Source organism: Hyaena hyaena, unplaced genomic scaffold, assembly GCF_003009895.1.
Source record: "Hyaena hyaena isolate Hyena2069 unplaced genomic scaffold, ASM300989v1 scaffold_6, whole genome shotgun sequence".
In the NCBI taxonomy this organism is placed as follows: Eukaryota; Metazoa; Chordata; class Mammalia; order Carnivora; family Hyaenidae; genus Hyaena; species Hyaena hyaena.
The window spans coordinates 3,952,822-3,975,830 of NW_024080638.1; the positions used below are offsets into that span (position 1 = coordinate 3,952,822).

Consider the following 23,009-nt stretch of genomic DNA (forward strand, 5'->3'; position numbering starts at 1 on the left):
CTATGGTTGGTGTTAATCGACAGTTAACGCTAGTGCTCCTAATGGACAACAGACTGCTTTTCCCTGTGGCCGTGCTGCTGAAGGAGCTCCGGAGCTTCCTTATGCCTGCAGGCTGGCCTCCATCCTTCCTGCACAGCCCCAGGGCCTGCGAGGATGGAGGCTTGTGAAAAGTCTGGGGCTCACGAATCTGGGAAAGTAATCAGGAAGTTTCCTTTTAAAAACTCCTTGGCCCTATAAGGTTCAGATCAGGTTGTTTGCTTGCATCGGAGGTGATAAGAAACCCAGCCATAATTCTGAAACAAGACATGATAAAACCTATCTTGTATCCAAGCAGTTCAAAATGACCTGCTGCAGGAGCAGACCAGACTCTGACTACTCCTATTTTATCACCACCTCATGATGAATACCCAGGCACTATGGCCTGAAATGCCATTTAGTAAATCATATCCTATAGCGGCTTGGAGGCCTAAATTCAGCATCAGCTAGACCTGTCTTAGATGTTCACCTGCATCCCGACTAAATATAGCCACACTGCCTGTCGGTCAAGGCCAAGGAAAATGGCTCCAGCCCTCTTAGCACACCATTAAACCAGTCACTGGAGACAGATGGGTGCATTTCTAAGTTCAAAGGGCATGACATTTAACTTAAACATTCTAACAGGTGTTAGAAAGGTGGTTTCTGATCCGAATTTCTCATCCAAGTCCATCTGGCAAAACCCTTTCCATAAATCAAGATGGGAAGTGATTTGGCAAAGCCCATCTGTTCCAACAGTACATCAGTTCTGGAACTCAGACATGTCTAAGGCTGGTTGTAGCACTGAGTTGTTTAAAATCTATACAAAAGCATTTGAACTACAATGGCCAAGAGAAGCTCTGGTGTTGAAAAAGGTATAAAATCTGCCTGAACAACCCCTGGGCCCTCACCACCGAGTCTGAGTGGTTGGAATTCATAACTAGCTTCCTAGTACCTGAAGATGTTCTTAGCTTACAAAGAATGTCTAGTTTGCATTTAAATTAGAGCTGGAAGGAATTTGAAGAGATAATCATATCCAAAGGATGAGAAGAGAAAGAAGGGAAAGGATACTTTTGGAGCTTACTGTGTGTGATATGATTTATAATAAGAAATATATATTTGGTCTTAGTTTTTGGCATGGAGCTCCTAAAACCCTTGGAATTTTCTAAGCCATAATAGCAATAAAGGTGTCCTGACATTCATAATAAACCCCTTGCAATCATACCAGAATTTATGTTAATGAGGTGACTTATTTTTTTTTAATTTCTAACGTTTATTTACTTTTGAGATAGAGAAAGAGAGTGGGAGAGGGCAGAGAGAGAGGCAGACACAGAATCAGAAGCAGGCTCCAGCTGTCTGTGCTGACAGCTCAGAGCCTGATGCGGGACTCGAACTCACGAGCTGTGAGATCACAACCTGAACAGAAGTTGGATGCTCAACCCACTGAACCACCCAGGTGCCCCCACGAGGTGACTACTGAAGAGCACCTAAGGATGGGGGATGGTTGTCAGGGGAACCAACTACATGACTGGAGGGTTGAAACTTACAGTCTTACTGCACTGACCTCCAGGGAAGGAGAAAGGGCTTGGAGGCTGAATCAATCACCAATGGTCAATATTTAATCAATTGTGCCCTTGTAACAAAATCTCCATGAAAAAACGCAGAGAGCTTCTGGGCTGGTGCACATAGAAAGACTTGGAGAGAGATGAGCGCCCAGGGAAGGCATGGGAGCTTTGCACTGCCTGCCTCACCCTAGACTCTATTTATCTCTTCTGTCTGGCTGCTCCTGAGTTACTGCTTTTTATAACAGACTGGTAATCTAGTGAGTAAAATGCTTCTGAGTTCTGTGATCTGCCCTAGAAAATTAATTGAAACCAGAGGGGGTCATGGGGACCTCCCATCGACACTGCGAAAGCACAGGTTACAATCTGGACATGTGACTGGCATCTGAAGTGTGAGGCAGGAAACAGTCTTACAGGACTGAGTCCTTAGCCTGTGGGATCTGAGGCTATCTGCAGGTAGAGAGCATCAGAATTCATTGCTTGGTGGTGCCGGGAGAAACACACATTGGACCGTGTCACGTCCACCACTCGCTCAAGTCTCGGATCAGATGTAGGTGGCTGTGCAGAGGGCAAGGTGTCCGGGATGTCAGTACTGGTGAGGTGGAGGCCAGATCAGGAATCAGGCTATGTCAGCATCCAGGGCTCTGGGTACACACCACACACAAGCCTGAAGTGCCTTCTCCACCTAAGGAGGGATCGCCCTTTCTCATCCAAGATGGAGCCCTGTAACCTCACTTACAGCACCTACTCGAGATTTCCTTGGGAATTCATCTCAATCAACTGCAGAGACCCCTTTATCAATAGTTTTACATTCAGCATCAATATGCATGCGGGCAGGAAAACCTTCAGCTTCCAGAGACAGGCTGTGGCATTTCTTGAGCTGTTCCACACTTTTTGTACTAAAATAGGAAGCGGCAGATGATCAGAGTTTGAGTGCGAGCTCTGCCACTCACCTGGTGTGTGTCCATGAGCAAGACCCCTGAGACTGTTTCCTCATCTGTGCACTGAGCTGTCCCCTTAACACACAGAAGAATTCACTGAGTGGCCATGGAACCACTGAAATGGAAGGGTTTCCCGCCTCTTCTTACAGTAACATACGCCACTATTAGTGTTTCCTAATAGCACTTCCCTCCAGCTACCTCTGAGACGGTAGGAAAGCTCAGTGGCATCCACACAGGAGGCACATGTGACCACATCCACCAGAGTGAAGCCGAACAGCCCCTTGGGCGTCCCCTGATCCTCTCAGCAGCCACCACATCCGTGCCAACCTCACCTCGCAGCCCTGGGCCTCTTATTACCCATCCACACGACTGTAGGCTGCAAAGACCAAAGGAAACACCTCTCACAAATCTAGAGACAAAAATCATCTTTTCTGGATTCTTTGCTGCAAAGCGTTAGCACCATGAAGTGCTGGCTTTTCATGTTGGGAGGGGCTCTGGAAGGAACTTGCAGCGGCCACACTCCCTGCCCTCCAGAACACCGCCCCCATGGCCACACCCCCTGCCCTCCAGAACACCTGCCCCCGGGGTTGGGAGGGAGGCTCCTGCTTTGTGCGGCAGGTTTGACCCCTGCCCCAGATCCCTGCCACTCCTCTCCCCTCTGACACCTCATTCAGTTCCTCATAGATACTCAGGCTGGTCCCTCTCCAGGCTCCCAGAGTGAGGACACACCCCACTGTATTCCAAGGGACCAATGAGCGGTCCGGCTCCCTCGGGAGAATGCAGCAGGCAGGGACCCTGTCCTGCAGACTCCTGCACCAGAGACTGCCACAGAGTAAGCCCCATGCCAAAGTCAGCTGAATAGCTACTGACTAAATGTGTTTCCTCCTGCGGCGCATGCACGTGGATGTGCGTGGATGAGAGGCTATCTCGCGTACAGGAACCAGTGCAGCCTGGTGGGCAGTGCTGGCCTTTGGAATGAGACTAGGTTCTGAATCCTGCCTCTGTCCCTAACTTTAGCCTTTACAAGTTTTCTCATCAACCTCAACTTCATCATCTGTAAAATGGGTCTGCTTTTTGGCTAGTTTTACAGATGAGGAATGTTAAATAAGAGTTACATAAAGTTTTTAGACGGATGCCTGAGCAGGAACTCCATAAACAGCAGCTATCTGACCAGTCTGGTCCATAAGAAAGCTGGGTGGGTGTAAGCCAGAGTCTCCTCTCTCAGAAGAAAGCTTTCATATGTAAAAATAGAACCCCTGCCCCTGCTTTGAGCTGTGTAAAAGTGAGATCTACAGAACGGGCTCCTGGGTGGCCTTCCTGCCTTGATATGGAAAAGGGAAACAGGAAGCCCCAGCCCCAACTGCTAAAAATAGACGATGCCAATAGACTCTGACCTTGCTTCAGGGCTGGGCTGCACACTATGGTAACCGGGCTTGGCTCTCTCCGCAGAGCTGGGGACAGAAGCTGGGTATGCAGAGAGCTGTGCCAGGAGCCCTACCACTGCCAGCCTTCTGATTTGCATGATGGGACAGGGTGGGGATGTCATTTCTTGCAGGAGCCTCACATGGCAATAACTCAATGGGCAAGGGGACCGTTCGCACCCAGCCCCCACCTTGTACACCTGCCACCAACTTCTTCATCCCAGGCACCTAGAAAATCAACTCTGGGAACACTCCTGAAGGGATCACCTAAATTGCTAAATTTTCTCCCACAAGCAAGGCGGCCTCGCAGGTTCCCACTAGCCTAAGCGCATCACCTCTGGGAGCTGTGATGACTTCTGGACCCCCCCTCAGCACGCCCAGGCAGGAAGAGGAGACCCACACTTGGGTTAGATTACAAGACTCCTTCTCCTCCATTAACTCGCTGAACCTCTCAACTTCCCAGACGTCACTGCCGCCGCTCTACAATTAGGAAAACAGGCTTACAAGTACAGTGCGTTGAAAAGAGCACTTACCCCTGAAGTTGTAAAACCTGGGTGCCTCTCACTGACTGCATTCATTTCACCACCCACAAGACAGAAGCGTTTGACAAATAATTTCGAAGGTCACTTCTGGGGCTGAAGACTGAGGTTTAAAAAACATTTTTTTAATGTTTATTTGGTTTTGAGACAGAGACAGAACACAAGCGGGGGATGGGGAGAGACCGAGGGAGATACAGAATCCAAAGCAGGCTCCAGGCTCTGAGCTATCAGCACAAAGCCTGACATGGGGCTCAAACCCATGAATGGAGAGATCATGACCTGAGCCGAAGTCGGACGCTCAACCGACTGAGTCACCCAGGTGCCCCTGAAGACTGAGGTTTTAAGTTGTGCACCTTGTCAACAAGACTCCCCAAAAAGAAGCAGTCCTAAGTCTCAGGATCTAATCAGAAAGGTCTATTTACATGCACCGATTAAGAACCCACGGCCAGATGAGCAAACAGCCACAGAAGGCAAAGAAGCTCAGCGGTTTCCAGAGAGGAGGAGAAATGCTGCAAGTTCAGGACATACAGCATGAGGGAAAGGGCTGTCATCTGAGACAGTCCTGAAGGACAGCCGGAAGTTTAAATGGGATGAGAAAGGGCACACAGGAAGGGAACCAAAAAGCAAAGGCATCCACAGAAGGGTAGGCTTCTCCAGAGCCCCGTCTGTGATGAGCCAGCCTAGAAACCGGACTAGTGAGAAGAGTCCTGGGGGCAGCTGCTGCACACCCTTGGATCCTCCGGGTCAGGTGGACGAGGGCCCTGCACCTGCTTTGTGGGGGAGGAAGAGCACGTCCCGTTCAGAGCTGGAAGCTGGAAAGGGGGCGGGGCCTGGAGAGTCGGAGCACCTGCAGGCGTCTGGCCCTGGAAGGGCGCCTGGACCGCGCCGGGGCTGTGCCAGGGCACCGGCGAGAACGCCTGGCAGCCCAGCGAGCAGAGCTGCACGGCCAGGTCTTTCCTCATGGAATCACAGCCTTGGCTTTCTGGGAATCCAAGTGGCCAGAGAGGGGTCACCTGGGGATGAGGACATGGCGACAGGGCAATGGGCACGTGGCTCTAATAGCAAACATGATGGATATCTTTTCCCTTCTGACAGAAGAGAGTATGGGGCAGACACGTGTGCCTCCCCTACAGAACATTAGAACTGGGAACTCTTGGGAACAGGTCCAAGAACCCCATTTTACAGATGAGAGAACTGAGAATAAGGGAGAAAAGGTGGCTTATTGAAAGCCCCCAAATAAGTCAGGGGCTGAGCCAGGAACAAGGTCCAGGTCAGACTCGTAGTCCAGGGCTGTTGACATTTTGAAGCCAAAAATACCATATGTTTTAAGACACACAGAAGGCAGAATGGAGAAGTGCTTCTGGGAAGAGAAGGGCTGATGATGGGGGCAACTGGAGGACACTGGAGACAAACTCTAAATCTGGTGCTCAGGAGGCACCCGGAAATGGAACGGTGATGCAGGTATGGGGGCAAATGCTAGAGACACAGAACGTTTCCTTCAGACCAAACGGTGAAAAGGATGAGCAGAGAGAAAGAAAAACTTGGAGGTGCAGGGGAAGAAAATTCAAGAGTTTTAGTTAAATGACCTCAGCGTTCTCAGCAGGAGGTGAGGCCAAGTGCAGGCCCCAAGTCTTTGTTGGGACTGGACTGCAAGGCTGTGGTCAAGACTGACAAGGGGAGCCGAATCCAGTGGGGGGTAACACGGCTCCAAGGGAAGCTCAGGGGCTTGGACTTCGCTGCATCTGTGATCTGTGACCCGAGTCCGTGACAATGCCTGCCAGTCTGGGAGAAGCAACAGAGGAAACAGATGGGCCTGCGTTTTGAGGGGAGACTAGGGGACAGTCACGGGGGAGGGAGCATTAAAGGGCAAGCGAGGACACAGGCCGAGGCTTCGTCAGGCCCTGAGAGGGGAGAATGAGGCAGGAGAGGATCCTTAAGAGACAAGGCCAGAGGCAGAGGGACTGGAAAGATGGAATCAAGGGAAGTGATCATGGAATGGGAACGACACAATTTCAGCTCTTAGAGTGATCAGGTGGTGACAGGACCCAAGAGAAATCTGTGTGAGGTTTGTCCAAGTGAATTTCCAATGCAAGGAAACAGTGTCCAGAACATTTATGAAGGAAGGCAACTTGAATTGACAGGTTGCCCAAGGGAAGAGAAAATCTGAGATGCCAGGGCGAGGTCAGAAGGCAGGGCACGGGGTGGCCCAATCTCAAAGACAGCAGAACTGGACAGGGAGACAGAAAAGCTGGTCCCCCCCTTGTCCAGGGTCCCGGCGGGTGGAGCCTCTAGCTGGGAAATGGAGAAGGAACTGGGTCTCCTAACTCCAGGCAGCAGCTGGAGTGTTCACGACAACAGTCAGGGAGGTAAGGGGATGGGCTGTGGGCGACCAGGAAGTCCTCAGGGGCAGAGGGGAGCCTGCTCAGGAAGACACTGCAGCCAGGAAATAACAGTCTTCTTGGACTCAGCGGCCTCATACACACCTTCTCAGGTGCACTCAGTCTCTAGGCACTGATTCTGAGCATCTGAGCCTCCACTGTCACGTGTGGCCCCCAGGGAGTATCATAACAGGGGTCTTTAGGTAGAAAGGCTTAGCCATGTACACTCAAACATCCCCTATCAGGGAACTCACTCTCATATGCTGTCTAAAACAGCCCTGCCCCTTACTCGGTCTGTCTATCCCCTACTCTGTTTTCTTTTTCTTAACACTCACTACCATCTGTCACCTATGTGTTCACTACTTTATCTACAGAGCTTAAAACTGGGTCCAGTGCATAACTGATGCCCAATAAATATATTTTTTACTCAGTTATAATCAACATCAGTGTTATAATAGTTTCAGGCACACAATGATTCAACAATCCTATACTTTTTTTTTAATGTTTATTTACTTTGAGAGCAAGAGAGCGAGAGCTGAGAAGGGGCAGAGAGAGAGAGAGAGAGAGAGAGAGAGAGGGAGAGGGAGAAAGAGAATCCCAAGCAGGTTCCACACTGTCAGTGCAGAGCCTGATGCAGGGTTCAAACTCACAAACCATGAGATCATAACCTGAGCCGAGATCAAGGGTCAGACACTTAACCAACTGAGCCTCCCGGCTTCCCCAACAATTCTATACATTTCTCAGAGCTCATCCAGATACCTGTACTCTCAGTCCCCTTCATTTCATCCACCTCTCCCCCCCACCTCAATAAATATTTTTAGATTACCTAATAAATTATCATCGAAACCCAAAGTGAGATTTTGTTGGGGAAGGAGACTGAAGTCATTCCTGCTTTTGAAAAGAGTGGTTCTGCGCTCCATCAGGTTCACTCCCTCAGCACCCCCCACTGTGGACAGTTCTGTCTCAGGCAAAGCAAGGGAGTCTTCGCTGACCTAACACAACCTCCTGGAGCCTGCAAGATGGTTGTCTAGCAGTGCCAAGACCTGCCTGACCGCCCCCCGCACCCACCAGGCCTGGCTGGGATTCAGCGTGTTCACAGCACTCGCTCCCTCCCCCCAGCAAGAGCCCCCAAGAAGAAGCTGCTGCAGGCTCTCTGCCGGTTAAAAATGAAAGCATCATTAAAAGAATTTCTAGAATGGTATTTCTTCTGCTTTCTACCTACTCGAGAAATGTGCCCACACTGCATCCCTCTGCTTGGAAATGCTTCCCGAATGCATTCCCCTGCACAACAGGAATGCTTCTTTCTCTCCCCCTCTCCTGGTTATTGGCCAGCTCAAGGGGGCTGCAATGGGGAGCCGTATGGATGAATTTCACATGGGTGCCATCACCACCACCCCAACGCTCGCTCGTGACTGCAACAACACTGCAACCTAACTCCTATTTTCTCTATCAACCGCCAGCAACTGTGAATCTGCGATTAGCATGAAAAGTCAGTGTGTCCCAAAAAGAATCAAAGAAATACATACCGCAACCTGGGAAGAGTCGAGGAACTGGAGGCCAAAGTAATCTGTTTCCACGAGGTCCAAGTGGTACACGATCTGATCAAACAAATCCTGGCCTTTGGCATGTTTCTAGAAGACAATTGGGTAGATGACAACTTAGGATGTGACAGCTGGATAAGAAGAAAACGTTTTAGAAAGAAACAAAACCAAAATCACTTTTCTCTCTGTATTGCATACGTGTATATGCCACAGTACATAAAATTTTAAAAACTTAATTATTTTTATTATAATGGAAACCCATTACTAAATCTAATTACTCATAATAAAACAAAACAAAATGCCAAACAACTACTTTGTAGGATGAATAGGGGGACCAAAGCCTTATTATGAAAACTGGTAAATAAAGGGAAAAAAATCAAGCATGGATCTGGCCTTTAGCTGCAGCGCTTGGTAACCAAAGAGTAGATGAGAGGATATACAAAAATTAACTCAAAACATCAGATCAAAGAGCTAAAACTATAAAACTCTCAAAACGGAGGCACAAATCTTCATGACCTTGGATTAGGCAATGACTTCTTAGATATGACACCACAAGCATAAGCAATTAAAAAAAACAACCCACACACAATAAATCAGTCAGGTGCCTGGCTGGCTCAGTCAGTAGAGCATGCAAATCTTGATCTCGGGGTCATGTGTTTGAGCCCCATGTTGGGCATGGAATCTACTTAAATGAAAAACAAAACAAAACAGAAAAACCCCCAATAAACCAGGCAGGCATCATAATCAAAATGTAAAACTTTTGGGGCATCTGGGTGGATTAGTCAGTTATGCATCCAACTTCAGCTAAGGTCATGATCTCAGAGTTCGTGAGTTCGAGCCCCACAACGGGCTCACTGCAGTCATCACAGAGCAAGATTCGGATCCTCTGTCCCTCATCCCTGCCCCTCCCCCTCTTGCGCTAATATTTTTTTTAAATGTAAAACTTCTGTGCTTCAAAGGACCAAGACATCAATAATGCACAAAGACAACCCAAAGTGGCAGAAATTTTTTACAAATCATATATCTGATAAGAGACTTCTATCTAGAATAAAGAACTACTACATCTCAATAATAAAAAATATATGCAATTAAAAATAAACAAGGGATATATACATAGTTCTCCAAAGACATACAAAAATACCTGACGAGCACATGAAAAGATGCTCAACATCATTAGTCCTTAGGGAAATGTAAATCAAAACCACAATCTGACATCACTTCATACCCACTAGGATGGCTGTGTAAAAAAGACAGATAACAACAAATCCTGGAGAAACGGAACCCTCATATACTGCTGGTGGGAATGTAAAACTGTATAGCCATTTTGGGAAACCATTTGGCAGGTTCTCAAATAGTTAAACACAGAGTCACCATTTGACTCAGCAATTCCACCCTTAAGTGTATGTGTGTGTGTGTGTGTGTGTGTGTGTGTGTGTGTGTGTATGTGTGCACACGCGCGCATCTCCCAGAGAAATGAAAACATTGCGTTCATACAGAAATCTGTACCAAAATGTTCACAGCAGCATTATCCACAATAGCCCGAAAGTGGAAGCAATCTGAGTGTATACCAACTAATGCACAGATAAACATATGTGGAAGAATCGTATCCATACAATGGAATATTATTTGGCCATAAGGAAGAAGTAAAGCCCTGATACATACTACAACATGGGTGGACTTTAGAAACATTATAGTAAGTGAAAGAAGCCAGTTACAAAGGACCATATGTTATATCAAATGTCCAGAACAGGGAAAGCTGGACACTGAAATTAGATGAGTGATTTGCTTAGGGCTGCAATATTTGTGGGGTGACAGACAATGTGAGCAGGATGTTTGGGGGGTAAATGAAATGTACTAAAATTGATCATGGTGACAGACGCACAACTCTATAAATATGCTAAGAGCCACTGAATTGTACACTGGGGGTAAATGAATTATACAGTATGTGCATCTCAATAAAGGTATTAAAAACAGTAGACGGGGAGAATTTCTCTTTATAGCAGTATACCAACAACAAAATGAAGAAGGAATAACAGACTTGCAATATCACAATTTTTCAACGTCTCGAATGGATTGCACAGCACTGGGCACTGGGCTACCAACATCACACAAGAGACCACCAGCCACGTGCACCTCCTGATGAAGAACCCCCCACCACCCAAGATGTACTTTTCCTCCCCAGGCTTCTCTCTCTGCAGGGAAAAAATACCAAGCCTGGGACTGATTCAACCACTAGCTCCAACTGCCAACTTGCAGGAAATGCAGAGGAATGTTCTAAATTACATAGGGCTGCAATCATCAAGATCCAGCCATTGGGAAATTCTAGAAACCCCTCAGGACAAACAACACAGTTTCTTCAACAAACAGATTACAGGAAAGTGGAGAGATGGAAGGCACCTAGAGATGAAAAAAGATTTAAAAGACCCTTTTACAAAAAGGCAGAACTAAAAGTGTGCAATGTGTACGATACATAGTTGGGTGATAAAACATGAAAAGAGGGTGGGTGGGGTGCCTGGGTAGCTTAGTCGGTTAAGCGGCTGACTTTGGCTCAGGTCACGATCTCAGAGTTTGTGGGTTCGAGCCCCACATCAGGCTCTGTGCTGACAGCTCAGAGCCTGGAGCCTGCTTCAGATTCTGTGTCTCCCTCTCTCTTTCCCCCTCCCCCATTCTGCTCTATCTCTCTCTCTCTCAAAAATAAATAAACATAAAAAAATTAAGAAAAAAAACATGAAAAGAGGGAAAGAAGTGGTTATAATAAACAATAAAGTCAGGGTAGTTGCTGCTCTCAGGGTGCAGAGAATTCGTGCCTGGGACGGGGCATACCACAGACTTCCAGAGGGCTGGCAAGGTCCCAGCTCTTGACTTGGGGGGTGGTCCAGGGGAGTCTGCCTTCCCATAATTCATTAGACTGCCCCTCTGTTTTACTGGTCTGTCCGTGTTGGTGCTATAGGAAGCAGCAATAACAGAAAGTAAAGACAGAAACTCAAAATTACAGCACTGGATTCCAACCTTCAGACTTTTTGACTCCTGGAAATACTCCTTGAAGGCAACAACCCAAGAGCAGCAGCAGGCTTTCCAAGTGCAGGGATGTTCTCTTCAGCATTATTTAACTGGAGGAATAAAGCTGGGGGTGGAAAGAAGAAATAACCCTAATTCCAACCACGGGGCTGGACAGACCCACAGAGCCGGACCCATCAACATGCCAGAATACTGCGGGGCTATCACGGACAGACAGTTAATTATCAAGATGAGACAGAAATAAGGAAAATTCGTATGCTGACATCACGTAAACAGACCACAAAGGAATAAGAAGCTGTGATTCCAACTATGTAAAAATATGTAAGTGCTCTATGGACTGCTCGATAAAAACGGCTTGCAGAAACTAGAACAGCTGTGTTAGGTAGGATGGACAAACCATGGATGACTTTCCTCCCAAGTATTCTTTAACACTGATCTGTTGGCTGTTGTTAGACAACAAATATAATTTTTTTTTAATCACCATTCTGGCACTTTCGCCACGGATGTATTCGTTCCTATTACTATCCGGCACTACTGGCCTATGCAACACCTACTATTACAGCACCAGCACCTCATTAGTGGGTTTCCTAGTGGGACAGAACTAGTTAGTGTACAGCTTTAGCAGCAGGACGTGGCAGACAGAATTGGGCTGGCAGGAAGCAAGCGCTCTACGCGCTAGTCCCAGATGCACTAGCTGTGACCTTAAGCAATTCATAATTTCCCCAAACCCATAGGACCATCCTGGACTCTCCTGCAGCTACAAATCAGACACGGTGCCCTGAATATACAGGGTCGCCCAAACTCAGCTGCCTCCAAATCTCACCTGCGTCCCACCTGGGTCTATTTTGATTCAAGGGCTTACCATCCAGGGATATCATTTTAACACTCACAGAGTATGAACTGAAAAAAACAATAGTTCCACGCATGTAAAATAAGGGCAGTTAGTTCAAGTTTCTCTCTAAGACATTCCAAGTCTTACTTTCCTGATGTCTTTCTAAAACAGCTCTTAATTTAGAAGGAGGTCAAGGTGAGGGGCATCTGCGGCAGGGTGGGGGGGGGGGCGTTCAGTCGGCTAAGCGTCCGACTCTTAATTTCTGCTCGGGTCATGATCTCACGGTTTGTGAATTTGCAGCCTGAGGGGGCCTCCATGCTGATAGTGCAGAGGCTTCTTGGGATTCTCTCTCTCACTCTGCCTCTCCTGGACTCATGCTTTCCCACTCTCGAAAATAAATAAGTAAACTAAAAAAAACCCCAAAAAAACAGCTAGAAGGAGTTCAAGGTGAAGTAGGGAGAAAGAACCTTTCTAGGGTCGGCCAGTCCCTTCACCATGACAGACTGGCTCCTACATCGAGCGACCTTCCCTCACCTGGACTTGGACGTAGGTGGCCGACACAGCAGGGTCTGGTGGATAGGAAATACCATGTTTACTTACTCAGCTTAAACACCTTCCCCCGCTCACCACCTCCCCCACCCCCTTATGCCCTTTAGTCTCCAATGGCCCCTTCCAGCTCTAGGAAGAATCTGGTGAAATTATGAGGGCTGGAATAGAGGGGTCCTCAAAACAGAGGTCCCAGTGAGTGACAGGTCGGACAGAGACAGAGAGTCCAGGCCACAGCACCTGAACTCACCATCTCTTGCTCCTCCCAGCCCGCGGAGTGTCCACTCAGAACAGAGAAGGCTCCAGGTAACTCACCTGTCCTGCCAGCCGGGACACTGCACCTGGGGCAGCCCCCGGAAGCCCACGAACTGTCACCTCAGGCTAGCCCAAATGGCTCCTCTTTCGTCAGGCTCCTCAGGCCGAGCTCACCCTTCCCCCAACCCTGGGCAGTAAGGGCCCCCTCTGTGTTCCCACAAGCAAGCACGTGCCTTTCGCACACACACACTTAGCACCCTGCACCGTGGCTGCCTTTATTCCGTCTTACCCCTACTGCAGGCCGCGGGCAGGGCCCAGCTGTGTTCCCCTGGGTACCACTCTCCTTCTCGCCGTCCCCCGGGCACAGCCCTGGCCAGCGTGGAGCAGGTGCTCCATAAACATCTGTTTGCAGCGTGGCCGGCTGGCTGGCTCTGCCGGCTTGGGGACGCGTGGGGTTCTGGGGCCACACACACATCTTCTGGAGGGACCGTGCTAAAACACGAACGACAGACAGATACTTCACGAGCAGCGGGCCTAAACAGGAGAATACGCTCATTAAAATCTTTTCACATTAAGTATTCCATGAACAAGGGCCCAGGGAGCCGTGCTGCACTTCCTAGGCCATTTACCTAAACACGATTTTGTGGCTATTACGTGAAGTGCTGTCTAGTGGTTACAACGGGAGAGCCATTCACGTGACAAGACAGGAAGCTGGTCCTGGCTGTCTCCGAACTCAGCCGCCTCCTCTGTGATGAATCCATTCATTCATTCAACAAACATTTACCGACTACTCATCAAGTGCCAGCCACCATTCTAGGGGTTGGGGTACACTGGGGTCATAAAGTCTGCAAGCGAATTGCCACAGGATGCCCTCGCTGAGTAAGTCATTCTTGGGGAGCAAAGTCATCCAAATCGGCCTGATGCCTCCTCTCTCCCTGCCTTCTTAAGCAGAATACACTGAGCGTAAAACCTTACTCAGTCCAGATCACTATTCTGGAACTCGGCGACACTCCTACTTCAAGACACATATGACAAGCTGTCCCCAAACACAGGCAGAAGCTCTGCCCCTGAGTTCTTGCCTCCAGGTTGCATAGCCCTCCCTCCTTCCATCTCAACATATCACTTCTCACGAGGACTGGCAACCAGTGGTTTTGAGTCAGGAGGTCTCTCTGGAGCAGCAACTTCTGATCAGACAGGAGCTAAAAATAACCACGCTCATTAACATCATGTGTAAAGTAAGAGTACACAGTTCTCAGCTAAAGACTGGGTCAGGCAGACAGCCAGCAGGAAAAGGTGTGAATATCATGAGACCTTTGCTGGCCAGTCAGAGGTTCCTATTTTGTTTATTTACTGCTTACCAGCCATACACTTGATAAGGAAGACTCCTGGACAGCTGATGTCTTAACTGTGTCCCCAAATAAATTAGCCATCTGACCCTCTTAGATAAGACGCAACCGGCAATAACTTACTACAGCCTGACCCAAGTGTGATGTAACAGTTGACTGTGGCCCTGAAAGAACAAAGATAGAAGCCAATACATCTTGGGGCACCTGGAGGGCTCAGTCAGTTAAGTGCTCAACTTCAGCTCAGATCATGATCTCATGGTTCATGAGTTCGAGCCCCACGTCGGGCTCTGTGCTCACAGCTCAAAGCCTGCAGCCTGCTTCAGATTCTGTGTCTCCCTCTCTCTCTCTCTGCCCCTTCACGCTATCTCACTCTCTCTCTCACAAAAATAAAAATATTTAAAAAATAAAAAATAAAAATAATAGAAGCCAATCCATCCAAATCTCATCCGTCTCAACAGCATAAGAAGATGCCAGCTGTCCCAGGTAGGTTAGAAAGGAGAGGAGCTGTGTGCCCGTCAAGTGTATAAGCCCTAGCTGTGAACTAAAATGGAAAAGCAAAACGACATCTGGGCAGTATAAGGATTTCAGAAGCCTTCTCCGTGCCGGCACCCGAGGCTCTCTTCTGTCCACCTGCTGCACCTCCATCAGACGGCACGCCCCCTCCCCCCCCCACCCGCATCCATCTTCAGAAGGGCTCTGTCTTTCTTCTCCATCATGGCTTAGGCTACACCACCTTGTATTCAGACCACAGCAAGCGCCCCTCCTAAAACCCATCTTTCTCGTGTTAGCCAGAACGCATTTCACACAACACGGTCCGCATGTCAGTCACTATTATCTACAAAAACGTGCGCCAGGGGTGAGACTCGGGCTCCTCACCTGGGGTCAGGCACTCCGCACAATGAGTACTGCCCAACACCACCCGCCTTGTCTCCCCGGGCCCCACATGGATCTGGGCTCCAAACAAACATATTCTCCCATTGCAACGCCCACCTGACACACGTGGCACGCCCCGCCCCTGTGGCTTTGCCTGGGTGCCTTCCTCCTACACCCCTAGTCCTATCCCCCGGCAGCAAGCCCATCCCCACAGCTACGCAGAAATAACAGTGGTCATCATCAAACTGCGTGTTGGCGACACCCGTCCAGTTCATCTTTGCTTCTCGATCGTCTGACATTCTGAAGCTCAAGAAACAAACGCTGATGCAGACGGATTAAGGAGAAGCCTCCGTTCCCACAACAGTCTTCAAATGGCCAACTTTTCGGAAGCCTGATCTTCCCGGTCCGTTTCCGCTGGGAATTCTCTACAGCCAGCGGGGATGTGGGTCTGCAGAGCCCTGCTGCTACCATCTCGCCTTCCAGACCCCTGTCTGCTCTAATGCACCGGTGTTTTGGAAACCACACCACACTGTGCTATGCCTTCTATACACAAAATACTATCAGGTTTTGGATTTTTATGTATATGGGCTAAAAATAACCAAAATAATTGTGGTCATAGTTTCTAAACATAAGTGCAAGCTTCTACATTCATCCACATAAATGTCATCCTATTTAAACTGGCCCATGACATACCCTGTTAAGAACATCATAAGTCCTGGGCTATTATCCCACGCACCAGTGTCTGCTCTCAGTTTTACAACATGTGGGAAGTGCAATGCAGGCAGGGGGTGAGGAGTGCACGTGGCCACTGGGGTGGTCTTTCCTGAGTTGTTTTTGACTAAGCTTCCCCTCTGATGGTGGCCTCAACCCAGTTATGAACATATACAGTGTGACCATGCCCTCAGACTCTTAGAGCCAAACATGCTGGATTAGAACCCAGCTCTCTCTCTTTTCTAGCAATCTGACCATGACCTTAGGCAACCGCACTGAGTCTCAGTTTCATCTGAAAAATGGGGTACTCTCACCTGCACTGTCAACCCTGCTAAGTCACTGTATTAATAAAAAAGTAAGAGAGGCATCTGGCTGGCTCAGTTTGTAGAGCGTGCATCTCATCTCTTGATCTCAGGGTCATGGGTTGAAGCCATGTTGGGTGTGGAGCTTAAACAAACAAATAAATAAAGTGAAATAAAAAGTAAGAAAACAAGAAAACAAACGAGTATGTACTATAAACTGCAGTATCCTCTGCACACAAAGGAATTATTATTTTCATCCAAACCTCTTTTCTCTCATTTGTCCACAGGAATAACATATGTGTTTTTTACCAAATAACAAAAATCAAAGTTCAAGAGTCCATGATCTATAGCAGTTTAGTAACCCCCTTTAAAGAAAAGCTGAGACAAGAGGTGCCTGGGTGGCCCAGTCCACTGAGTGCCTGACTCTTGATTTTGACTCAGGTCGTGATCCCACAGTCCTGGGTTCGAGCCCTGCATCAGGCTCGCACTGGCGGTGCAAGAGCCTGCTTGGGATTCTCTCTCTCAATCTCTCTCTCAATCTCTCTCTCTCTCTCTCTCCAGCCCTCCCGCCCTCTCCCCTGCTTGTGTTCTCTCTCTCAAAATAAATAAATAAACTTAAAAAAAAGGGGGGGCGGAAGAAAAGCTGAGACTAGTCTGGTTTGGGGATTTTTATAAACCTATGTTGGTCCCTGGAAATCAATTCCTTCCTTTCCAGGTTCTTAAATGCCCCTAGTTAACGGAGCTCTGGGAACTCCACCTGGCCCCTGCAGTGCTTCCTGGCAAGCAGTTCCCAGAAGGCACCGCCTCGAGGTCTGTTTCAACTATTTCTAAGAAGTACTAATTTCATGGTTAGTTACCAGCTCTGGTCCCCTTTCTTCACAACTTGATAACGCAATAATTGTCTATGTTCTTAGTGGGAAATGAGCTCTCTATTTTGCACACTTCCCCACACACGTCCCCACTGCCGTCGCTACTAAGTCATTAAGAACAAACAGAAACTGTTTCCTCCAGGATATCTGAAATTACCAACTATTGCTAAATAAATATCTGCAATTACCAAAAATGTTACCTTGAAATTTCACTGTGAGTGAGAAATACCAGCTCAGCCATCAGCAGGATTTGGGGACTCATAACAGGATCCATAATCTGCAGGATTTAAGGCCAGACTGTCCAGCTTGTAAATTCCACCTCCCAGCTGAGGAGCATTTCAGTGTTTACCAAGGTTCCATGACCCCATTTTGCACAGAAGGAAACTGAGCTTCAGAGAAATTACGTGGCCAGGTTCACATTGTTCCCAAGTGGAGAACTAGAATCAGGATCCAGCCTTCCTGATACTTAGGACAGAGTTCCTTCTACCTTACTCTGTTGCTTCTCTACTCATTTGTCTCTTTGGGTCCAAGCATACAGAACATGTCTGGCAAATGACAAATATTTCTTGAACCCAATTCGCCACACAGACACACAGAGCCTACTTCACGCGTGGCCTGTGGGCTACGGCTGGAATTCAAAGCCAATGCAAACAGACCTCATGGTGGGGAGGAGATTCCTAATTTGTTTGGAGGGCAGGCAAGTTGTGGCAGGATGCAAAGTAGATTATTTGCTCACGAACTAACACAGAAGCCAAGACGCTATACAGAGGGGGGACATCAACAGTCTGGGCAGCTCCTGGAAATTCAATTCTGGTAAAACAGAGCACAATGATATTAATTTCCTGACTCGCCTGGCTAACAATCTCTTGCAAATCAGAGGAAGCAACAAAACCAACTGCCCTTAATTTTGATCAACAAGGAAGGAAGAAGAGTCTTAGAAGAAAGTGTCCTCTTGGTTTGTGAGGCACTGAACTGAAGCGCTGCCCATCAGTTGCACTGAGAACCGGGGTTCTCCCTCCACCTCACGCAAGGGGCTCATGGTGTGTGGCCTGGGGACCGGGTAGGCAGATTTCAGCATTCCACCACAGAACACAGCGACAGCCACACTGACTGAACGTAATAGCTCAATTTTAAACAGACTGTGGGGATGCCTGGGTTGAGCATCCAACTCGTGATTTCAGCTCAGGTCATGATCCCAGGGTCATGGGATCAGTGCTGAGCATGGAGCCTGCTTGGGATTCTCTCTCTCTCTCTCTCTCTCTCTCTCTATCTCCCTCTGCCCCTCTCCCCCACTCTCACACTCTCTCTCAATGCACAGACTGTGTGTTGCATTATTGACTTAACTATTGATGAGCCTCTGCCCCTGGTTGAGAAACGGTCTTCAGGCCTGACAGCAGAGCTTCAAAGCACTCATTTGTTCCTTTAACACCACCTCCCTCTCAGGGTTGCTGTGAGAATGACCCCACTGGCCATGATCCTATGAACCTTCTGTCAGTCAATGTGGGAGAGCTAACATCTAGCAACGTCGATTTGTCTCCCTGTGGCTCCTTCCAAGCATACATAACACGAGGGATTCAATAGTTAGTTAAAGAAATCATTTCCCACTTATTCCTTAAGATGCCAAATGACGTCCAGACACTTAAAGCTGCTTGATCCTGGCTGGCTGAAAACTGGTTTTGACCAACACTTCATATGTTTCCAACTCTCAGTAAGAAACGTCAGAGACAGCACATGTTGAATACTCTTCAATTTTTGGTACCCGGCAAACTGAATATACTATTTCTACCAATAGGGGACATGAATAGAGCATCGGATAACCTCCATAACAGAAAAATCCACTGAAAAAATTGCGCTTTAAAGTTTTAGGGGTGCCTGGATGGCTCAGTTGGTTAAGTGTCCAACTTTAGCTCAGGTCATGATCTCACAGTTCACGAGTTCAAGTCCCACATTGGGCACTGTGCTGACAACTCAGAGCCTGGAGCCTGTTACAGATTCTGTGTCTCCCTCTCTCTCTGACCTTCCCTCTCCCCCTCCCCCTCCCCAACGGTGCTCTGTCTTTCTGTCTCTCTCTCAAAAAATAAATAATAAACATTAAAAAAATTTTTTTTGGTTGGAGGGCTTCTACATGTCACCTTCATTAGTAGGCCAGATGAGTCACATACCTTGTCACGGTGCTCTCTGCCCAACTGAGTCCACTCAAATCCTGGGTGAATGGGAACAGGAGTCAGGAGACTGACTTGAGTGACCTGAATGGGCAGGTACCTTCCACCCCAGTGGTCTCTACCTTCCATCAAAAGACAAGCAAGTACACAGGGGACTCAAGAGGTCTCAGGTGCCAATTACCAACGGTGTTAGTTTTTTTAGTGGGGTTTTTAGTTGGGTTTTTTGGTTGTTGTTTTCAACTGTGGTGCTTACAAACATGGCAGCAAGGTCTTTGTCCTCTTCCTTGAGTCTAGAAGGACATGGCACTGCTTGAGCCTGATAGAATATGGTGTTAATAATGTTCTGTGATTTCCAAGAAGAGGTGACCATTGCCTTGGGATGCTTCTCTATGGGTAGAGCCAGCCACCATGTAAACAGTTCAACTACCTTGAGACTGCCAGGCTAAAGAGGCCACAGGCAAATGTTCCAGTCAACTGTCCCAGCTGAGCCCAGTCTTCAGCCATCCCTGCCAAAGTGCCAGACATGTAAGCACAGTCATCTTGGGCCCTCCACACCAGCCCATCTTCCTACAGAGTACTACTCCTGGTGACCCTGGCTGATGCCATGAGCTCTTCCAGGTGAGCCCCACTTAAATGCTTGACCAAGAGAACCCTGCTTGTTGTCGTTAGCCACTAAGCATAAGTGGAAGAGACTGTTATGCAACAATAGATAACCAGAATGAAAACCATACACAAACACAGATACAGCAGGTGTTCATGGCATATGTATGAGTACATAAAAGCTTTTTTAACTTTAAAAAATGTTTCTTAGGAAATCTCCACATTGTGATGCTAACTAAAGGTATCGTTTGGAGATAAGGAAGTAGAATAATAAATATATTCGTTCTAAAAAAATAAAAAAACTATTCTTTGAAAGCCACTCACTCTGCTTAGCAGAAACATTAAAATCAAGGGTGGGGATACCTAAGGCTGCCTTACTCTACACTGACCAACTACATATTAAGAACTCAATAGGGGCGCCTGGGTGCTCAGTCAGTTAAGCATACGACTTCGGCTCGGGTCATGATCTCAGTTTGTGTGAGTTCAAGCCCCATGTCAAGCCCCGGGTCGGGCTCTGTGCAGACATCTCAGAGCCTGGAGCCTGTTTTCAGAATCTGTGTCTCCCTCTCTCTCTGTTCTTACCCTGCTCATGCTCTGTCTCTCAAAATAAACAAACAAATAAATAAATGTTAAAAAAAAAAAAAAAAAAGAACTCAATAAATTTCACCAAAAAGAAGGGAGGGGACCGTTATGGATTAAATGAGACTTAAGAGACATTATTTCCTAAATGCAGGAATCACCATTAAGGAATCATGATTCACTTTGTGGAGTATGATAACGGTATTATGGATACACACATACAGAGGCACATGCATGTATTTCACGTAACTGATATACCCACTTAGGTATAACAGGCTGTATGTTAAGGTGTCTGGGAGTTGCTCTAAAATATTCCAGAAAAATAATAATAAATGGGTGTTGTGTACATGAGTGTTTCATACTATTCTGTCTACTTCGTGTATTCAAAAATTCCCATAATAAAAACTCACAGCTCACAAACTGCAAAGGAGTGAGGGCATGGAGGGTATCAGCAGTCTGGCCTGCGCCCTGCCTTTGAGAATCCACGCTGCTGGCTGGGACAAGCCTACATCCTCAGGGTGAAGGCGGTGTGGGATGTGAAAGAGAGAAACTGCTCCAAGCCATTAGCAACTAATTTTCGCCCACGACACGAAAACAAAATATAGCGTATAGGCTTCTATCGGGATCCAACTCAGCACCTATCTATGGATCCTAAGTCCCCTTTCATCCATACCCCCAGTCCTCAGTGCAGCTTATAAAGGGGGTGCACTACTGTACGCTGTACCCAGCTTCACAGACACAAATAACATACTTTTATAGCAAGAAAGTATGTGCGGCCACAAAAGCTAAATCTATTATGCTTTGGACATCAAAGTTAATGATCTACCTTATCTAATTTTGTGGAATGAATGATTTTATCCCTTAGAACATTTCTGAGGGATACAGGATTGATTTCTAACCTTGAACTAAAAAAACACCATCATCTGTTACCAAGCAGAGTAAAAACATTTGATACAGAACAGAATCCCCTCCCTGACAGGCATCTTTATTTTTTTAAATGTTTATTATTTTTGAGAGAAAGCAAGCAGGGGAGGTACAGGGAGAGAGTGAGACAGAGAATCGGAAGCAGGCTCCAGGCTTTGAGCTATCAGCACAGAGCCCGATATGGGGCTCGAACTCACAGATTGCGAGATCGTGACCTGAGCCGAAGTCAGCCGCCTAACTGACTGAGCCAGCCAGACACCCCAGGCATCTTTAGATAGCCACGGTGAGCAGACCTTCATAAGGAGCCCTACTTCAACATCCAAGTTACCAAGTAAGAATATAGGAATGTTCTAGAAATCAGTGCACTCAAGTCCCTCATTTTACAGGTGGGGAAAACCAGGCAAGAGGCGGGTTATGTTGCCTGGCAGCCAATGCAAAGCCAGGAACAAAACGTGACTCTTCTGACCCTGGGACCGACACAGCTGCCTTGGGACCACCTTGGCAGGACCAGACAATGGATGGTACCTGACCCGGAAAGGAACAACATGCAAGCCTAGCGCTGCCCGAAGGTTAAGAACCAAATACGCAATCCCAAAAACCTAGAAATCTCAGTGTTAAAAACTCCTTGACTATAAAAAGTGCTCAGTTTGGAGAAATAATTTTGGCTTTTTTAAATGGTGGTTCAGGAACGAAAAAAAAAGACCCACAGGAGAAAGGAAAAAGAAAATGAAACGAATTTGTGCCTGACTAAACAGTAACATGCAATTAAAATGATGGATGTCTTTGTGCCAGAGGTTGAGTTTGAAACAAGCTGCTAGAAGAAGGGCAGCCCTGAAAATAAATTGCCAAATTACTTTTTGCAGCCAGATCACAGATTCCCCCACGATGCAATTCTGAAAGCAAATAACTCCACATAAATAAATATGCAACAAATTCCCAGGGAGACCAGCCAAGAAACACGAAGCGAGCTAACTTTGGGTGGACAGCTGCCCCTATCCATCCTGTGATTTAAGATCGCAATTCAATTTGCAAAATAAATCGACACTTGAAGGCGTCCCTTTACTCCCTAGTTCCATAGTGACTGTTCCCTCTTCTCTGTGGAGCCCTTCACGGCTCTGAACACAGGCTCTGGGATGTCATAACACACCCTGTGATGAGGCTGAAGGCACGGGCTCTGCAGTTGGCATGGTGGAGGGTGGAGTTCCAGCTCAGGCTGAGTTTGGTTTCAAGGAATTTCTTACCTGGTAAGCATGTTTAAGAATGAAATGAAACGGGGTGGCTGGGTGGCTCGGTTGGTTAAGCCTCCGATTCTAGCTCGGGTCATGATCTCGAGGTAGAGGAGTTTGAGCCCCACGCTGGGCTCTCCTCTGTCAGCATGGAGCCTGCTTCAGATCCTCTGTCCCCCTCTTTCTCTGTCCCTCCCCTACTCATCCTCTCTCTCTCTTTTTCTCAAAAAGAAGTAAAATTTAAAAAAAAAAAAAAAAGGAATGCAACGAAATGAAGATTAACAGGGGTTGGCCCCAGGGTTGGCCCATCAGACGTGGAGTGTGTCATGGGCTAAACTGTGTTCTCCCAAATTTCATAAATTGAAGCCCTAA

General features: G+C 47.4%; 1 protein-coding gene across 3 annotated transcripts in view; it reads right to left on the minus strand.

Moving 5' to 3' along the window:
• The window catches only part of EPB41L4B (erythrocyte membrane protein band 4.1 like 4B), a 132,188-nt gene that overhangs the window by 82,463 nt on the left and 26,716 nt on the right, over window positions 1-23,009 (minus strand). For all 3 annotated transcript variants that reach the window (XM_039239940.1, XM_039239948.1, XM_039239929.1), the window contains exon 2: window positions 8,380-8,484. In XM_039239940.1, the coding sequence (XP_039095871.1) occupies window positions 8,380-8,484 (105 nt within the window). The remainder of the gene's footprint in view (window positions 1-8,379; window positions 8,485-23,009) is intronic.